This window comes from Microtus ochrogaster, chromosome 5 (genome assembly GCF_000317375.1).
Source record: "Microtus ochrogaster isolate Prairie Vole_2 chromosome 5, MicOch1.0, whole genome shotgun sequence".
NCBI classification, from domain to species: Eukaryota; Metazoa; Chordata; class Mammalia; order Rodentia; family Cricetidae; genus Microtus; species Microtus ochrogaster.
This window is the reverse complement of record NC_022012.1, coordinates 92,698,923-92,705,606: the sequence shown is the minus strand read 5'-3', so window position 1 is coordinate 92,705,606 and position 6,684 is coordinate 92,698,923. Positions and strand designations below refer to the sequence as shown.

Genomic DNA, 6,684 nt, shown 5'->3' with positions numbered 1-6,684 from the left:
ATTCCTGTTTCCTTCTTGGTTTTTGGGACAGTGTCACTCATTACTCATTGGCCAGTAAATCCCAGACATATTTGCTTCTGCCTGCCCAGTACTGGGGATTGAACTCAGGTCCTGATGTTTGTAAGGCAAGCACTTACGATGGGCCAGCCTACTCCATTTTAAGATTAGAAGCCATGTTGTTACAAGGTCAAAATAAGTTCATTTCTGTTTTCTCTCTCGACCCATCTTCTGGGATGTAACATGCTGTGCACCCCGTGGAGTCCGACTTACTCCTTGACTATATCCTGACCTTCACTCCGATATGATAAGATGCTTTGTCAAGTAATATTGAGGTGTTCAGCCAAGTTCCTACATAACCAAAATTCCTCTGAAAAATCCCCCAACCTTGGGAACCCCCTAGGCTTGCAGTTTGGGGCTATAAAAACCCCACTCCTTCTATGTTTGGGGCTGACAGATTAAATGCTAAAATTAGGGGGAGGCAGTCACCAGACTGGCTTTATTGTACATATATAATAAGGCTTGATATAAATTTAGTTAATTTGGGTGGTGGTCTTTACTCTCAGTCCATGGGATGAACACTTACCCCACTGAGCTATCGCCTAGACCTACCATCGCCCCAGCCCCACCGTCACCCCAATATCACCCCAGCCCCACCATCACCCCAATATCACCCCAGCCCCATCATCACCCCAATATCACCCCAGCCCCACCGTCGCCCTATCCCCACCATTGCCCCGGGTCCACCATTGCCCAGGCCTCACTTCTAGGTGTCTCTTATGTATGAATCTCAATTTTCACAGAAAGAACAGAATGCCCAAATGCATTGGTACCCCATAGCACCTTGTTGGGCTCGGCTTCCATAAAATATACCTCAGAGGACCAGTAGATGGCAGTATGTTTTTTCTTGTTCAGGAAGGGCAGATAGTTACCTAAGTAACCACAGCCACTGCCATGAGTTTGGGGGCCACCTCCTCTCTAGAGCTTTGGAGCAGCAAGAGAATGGGTGGGACCGATGTCCTCTGCTCTGTCCTGCATTCAGTGTCAGAGTTGGGCATCCCTAGTGTTCCTGCTGCCACTGGCTGTAAAGTACATGGACAAGAAGAACTGATACTAAAAGGAAATTGGGATAGATAGGTATGTGTGTGTGTGTGTATCTATGTGTCTGTGTGCATGTGTGTGTGTCTCTCTCTCTCTGTATTTCTGTGTGCATGTGTGTTTCTGTGTTTGTGTGGTGCATGTGTGTCTCTGTGTGTGTATGTGTTGGAATCATAGGTTAGCACAAGTTGCCACTGTCTCACAGAAAAGCAGATGAGCCAGGTCCTCAGACGGGAGTGGGAGGGGACAGAGCTGACTCAGCTGTTCCACACACTCCATGGGTAAAATCACGAGGTGGCTCACCCTATTGCTCCCAGGACAGGACCGATGGCTGTGCTAGCTGCTCCCTGCTGATCCTTTCGGGTCCATGTCTAGCCTTCATTTCTCTGAGCTTTCCTGTTTGGTGACTTCACACGATGGCTAGGTTTTGTTATGTTTTTTTTTAAGATTTATTTTTATTTCATGTGTATACATGTTTGGCCCGCATACACGTTAAGTGCCCCACGTGTGTGCGCAGTGCTCTGGGAGGACAGAAGAGGGAGTCAGGTTCCTTGGAACTGGGGTTACAGATGGCAGTGAACAGAACCTGGGTCCTCTGGAAGAGCCGCCAGTGCTCTTAACTACTGAGCCCTCTGCTCCGTGGCCTGGTGGTCAGTTTTAATTGCTAACTTGATACAATCTAGGCTCACTTGAGCAGGGAATCTCAGTGAAGGATTTTCCAGACTGGTGGGACGACTTGCCCACTGTGGGGGCACCACCCCCTAGGCAGGGATCCTGGACTGCACAAGAGTTGAGAGAGTGATGGACGCCTTCATTTGTCCCCCCTGCTCTTGACTGTGGGTGCAATGTGACGGCTACTGAATTCCCGCACCGTGACTTCCCCACAGTGACGGGCTGTACCCTGGAATCATGAGTGGAATAAGTCCTTTCTCCCTGAAGTCAATCGTGTTGGGTGTCCTTTCACGCCATCAGGCAATGAAATGAAGACATGGATCTCTGTGAGTCTCATGACCATGCCAACCTGTCAACAGGAGATACCAACAGGAGGTGAAAGGCAAAGCACACTAAAGTGTGTTGGAAGGCCACTCTTCCACTGGTGAGGGCTCCAGCTTTCCTCAGCTCTGGTTGCACCGCCTAGTGGTGGTCCCGTTTCCTCCATTCCTATTCAGCCCTCGGGTACCCTCAACTTTGCCCACATCTCAGATAACAGCCTTTTTCAAATCTCTCCCCTCTCAGCTGGAGCCCAGCAGACAGAGCTGGATGCTTCTCAGAGGGAGTTTCAAAGCCTAGAGACCCAGATTTTCTACCCCAGGTAGGCAGCTGAGGAGAATGAGGGGAGCCCCAGAGTGGTCTGGACTTTAGGGGAGACACGAGCAGAGCCCGTAGAGCTAATGCAGCAGGGGTCATGGAACTCTACATCTCCCTGGCTCTCCTCCAACAGGACGAGTGAACACACCATCGATGACAGCCGGCGACTGGACACTGAGTGGTGTTTCTGTGCTCTATCTTGTGGGTTCTCTGCAGCCTTACGTGCATCTCCAAGGGTGAATATTCAAAATGGAACGTTCTCTTTTACCTGAGAGTCCTGGGCACCATGGCAAAGGGAGGGGTGAGAAACAAAACGCACTCTTTTGTAGTGCAGACCAACAAAAGCCACGATTTAATAAACCAGCTGCAGTCAGGGGCCAGAGCCAGCGCTGCCATCTCCTGCTGCGCGGCTGACCGCCATCCTGGGGACTGTAGGGCAGAGCCCCTTTCCTACCTGCCTGTGATCTGCTGGATTAGAGAGATGGGAGAAGATTCTTTCCCACTCTTCACATCTTAGAGAACTCAAAGGAGCAAGGAAACCCTCTCTCCTGAAGAGAGCAGTGAAAAGCTGGAAGGGTGGAGTGGGGGGGGGAGGCAGGCAGTTAATTCTGGGGAACAGACAGAGCTGGGCTGAAGGAGGGAGCAGCTGGCTGCAGACCCAGCCTGGAAACCACACATATATCTACACTGGAGCATCTGACATCCTGCATCAGTGCATACATGGATGTGTCTTGAATTAAAAATACTAATGAGCCCTCCCCACCCCCAAAAAATAACAACTTAATCCATTCTATGCCGTGGAAACGCACACGGGCCATGGAGTTTTCGATACGGTTTTAGAAGAAAGAAAGGTGTGTTGTCTTTGTTCTAAATATAATGAGAGAAAACTGACTATTGTCAGTGTGTGTGCACGTGAGTGCGTGTGTACATGTACATGTGTGTGCACGTGTGTGTATGTATGTGTGCCTGAGTGTGTGTGTACATGCTCATTCAAGAGAGCAGCCAGGGATGTTACTTCTCAGGTATCATCTGCCTTGTATTCTGAAACAGGGTCTCTGGTCTGGAACCTACCCAGTGGGGCTTACTGACGAGCAAGCCCCAGGTGCCCGCCTGTTTCTGCCTCACCAGCACCGGTTACATCATGCACACGTCTGGTTCTCCTATGTGAATTCTGGGTATCGAACTCAGGTCTTCATGCTTGTGTAGTAGACATGCTACCCACAGAGATACCCCCAGCCCAGAACTGAGGCTCTCTCACAGCTACCCCCATCCCAGAAGTGGAAGGTCTCTATCTGGATCCACTGGCCACTTTTTTGTTTGTGATCAGTTTTCCATGTACTCACCTCAACAAAGATTCTTGGTGGCCCAAACCTTAGCGCGGGCTCAGCACCATCTCCCAGACTCACCTGTGAAGCTTCTAGACCAAGTGTTATCTAAAGAATTTTGCCCATCACTTTGGCCGGAACCCACCCCTGCTAGAAGATCACCCCTATCTCATTAGGGTTCTTAATTTCCACCTGTTCCCAAATGATGCTTGCACCACCCTGGCCTGTCTTTGACAGGAATCTGGTAAGGTTTGCTTGATCACCCCTTAAGGTTTCTTTGGAAGTTTTCTAATCTCCTCACCCCTGTTACAGAACATTTGTTTAACTATGCGAAGATGTGTTGCATTTGTTTGACTATGTAAAGATGTGTTGCTGCTTTTACCTTGCCTGCCTAAGGCACCTGATTGGTCTAATAAAAAGCCGAATGGCCAATAGTGAGAGAGGAGGTATAGGTGGGACTTCTGGACAGGGAGGAAAAGTAGGAAGAAGAATTTAGGGGAGAAAGAAAAAGAGACATCAGGGGCCAGCCAGACACAGAAAAAGCAGGAAGTAGAACACACACAATGAAAGAGACATTAAAAGTCCCAAGGCGAAATGTATATGAAGAGAAACAGGTCAAATGAAGTTAAAGAGCTAGTGGGGAAAGTCTAAGCTAAGACTGAACATTCATAATCAATAATTAGTCTCTGTGTCTTTATTTGTCTTTATTTATATTGGTGGCTCCCTGCCCCAGGACACGACCCTGTTGCCGGGGTCCCTACCTATCCCAATGTCCTGAAGAAAGCCTCGCTCTACTTAAGCACATACCACCGAATGTTTTTTTCTTTTTCCACTTCTGTGTCTTTGTGTGTGCACGTTTGCACGTGTGTGTGAATGAACATGTAGGTGGAAGACCAAGGCTGCTGTCAGCAATTGTCCCTCCATCATTCTTCTGCCTTGTTCACTGAGGCAGGGTCTCTTAATCAAACCCAGAATTTGTCAAGATAGCTAGCAGTGCTGGCCAGCTTACTCTGGGGACCCCCGCCCCCATCTCTGCCTTCTGAAGTACAGGCCGGGATTATGTGTATGCCACTATGTCTACCTAGCATTTTTGTGGATTTCTGGGAATCTAAACTCCTCACACTTGAGTGACAAACACTTTAGCCACTGAGCCAGCTGCCCAGCCTCTAATTCTTTTCTTTAGCCCCTCCCAATTTCCAAGGCCTCACTAGGCACTGACTCCCTTTGAAGATGCAGAAGGACGGAAGCATTGAGCATTGGCTGGCTGTAGAGAAGTCTGGGTCCTGGGTGCAGCTTCCTCCTGGGAGCTTTCTGCAGCATCAGGCTGAAGCTGCTCTGAGGTCAAAGTCACGCTTAGCTTCTTGCCTCTTCCCTTCCCTACACTACCCTGCACCATCTTCCCTGAGGAGAGGAGGAAGTCTATAACCACACTGAACTAGCGTCTCACCAGGTCTCCTAACTCCTCACACAGAAGCCACCCTTGGGGTCACGCTGCAGAGGCTGTCTCCCTACTAAAGCCAGTGCTAACAACTCAAGGCACACATGGTTTCCTCTTCAGCTCTGCTCCCCATCGCTCTTTCTCAAAGTCGTGTACTTGATTCCTGATTTCATCCTCACTTCCAGGAAGTCCTGCCTCAGCCTTTCCCCAAGGACACGCTAGGCACGAGGTGATGGTTCCGCCCTTGCACATCTGGGAGGAGCTACTATTCTCTCTCCTTCACGTGTGCACACCCTCTTACGTTTTCTTCCAAGGAAGTCAGCTGCTTGTCCAGTCTCACTTGGTCTGTCCCAAGAGGAAACATCCCCATGTCTCTGTCAGTTGGGACTGGGGGGATCTCAAAGGGCCCTGCAGACTCTGCGATCAGCTCCTCAGTAGCGTTGATGACCTTCAGGACTTCTGTGGAGATGTTGCAGAGAGAAACAGCAGAACACTTCTGTTTGGTTCAATAACAGAAGGGGACAGAAGACAAGAACAGCACATTAACAAGGACACAGAAATCCTACTTTATCTTGGCACCCATCATGAGGTCAAGTCTGTGATAATACACATACATGCTCACACGTGTGCATACGTGCGCGCACATGAATGTGCACACAGACACACAGACACACACACCTGCTGAAAGGGTAAGATGTTAAGGAACTGAGAAGACATAGCTCAGTGTTTAAGAGTGCTGGTGGCTCTTACAGGGGACCAGAGCTCAATGTCCAGCACCCACATGGTGGCTCACAACCATCTGTAAAATTTCAGGGGATCCAATGCCCTCTTCTGACTTCTCTGGGCACAAGTGAAACATTCACACACATTAAATAGAATGAATCTAAAAAATTAAAAAACCCTACGCAGCACCAGGGAGCCTAGAGGAGTGCTGGCCTGATTTGGCTTTGATTTGGTCATTCACGGCGAAGACTCTGGGGTGACAGGGATGGCGGAGGAAGCAGAGCTCAAGGGGAAGCTATCTGTGTCTTGTCTTTAGTATCAATGACTTTATTTCCTAGATGATCTTATTTTCTCAATATCACTTTATTCAACCACGTGAAATAGCATCTACGGTGTGGACCTGAGGGTGGCTTTCTGTATGAAGAGTTAGGAGACCTGGCGAGACTCTAGTTTCGTCTATTATGGGTCCTTAGCCAGGCCATTCCTCAGGTCTAGAATTTTCTGTAGTCATCCATACAATGAGAATACTGACAAAAAACTCTTCTGAGGCTCGGTAGGTGCTGTATGTCAGCTCACACATGACCTCAAGCCAGTCTCCGGTGTTCTCCCTTTCAGAGTAGACAGGAAGCAACATTCCCTAGCTTCCCTTGCAGCTAGGGGGTGACACATCACTGAGTCTGAGGAGGAAGCCAACTGCTGTGGGATAATCCTCTGGTACACTGTAAAGATTTGTCACTCAAATTGGTTTAATAAAATGTTAATTGGCCAGTAGCCAGGCAGGAAGTATAGGCGGGG

General features: G+C 48.9%; 1 protein-coding gene across 2 annotated transcripts in view; it reads right to left on the bottom strand.

Annotated features, from left to right (window-relative positions):
* Positions 1 to 6,684, bottom strand: part of Myrip (myosin VIIA and Rab interacting protein) — a 183,656-nt gene that overhangs the window by 12,988 nt on the left and 163,984 nt on the right. For both annotated transcript variants that reach the window (XM_005348115.3, XM_013346623.2), the window contains exon 12: positions 5,468 to 5,662. In XM_005348115.3, coding sequence (XP_005348172.1) covers positions 5,468 to 5,662 — 195 coding nt within the window. The remainder of the gene's footprint in view (positions 1 to 5,467; positions 5,663 to 6,684) is intronic.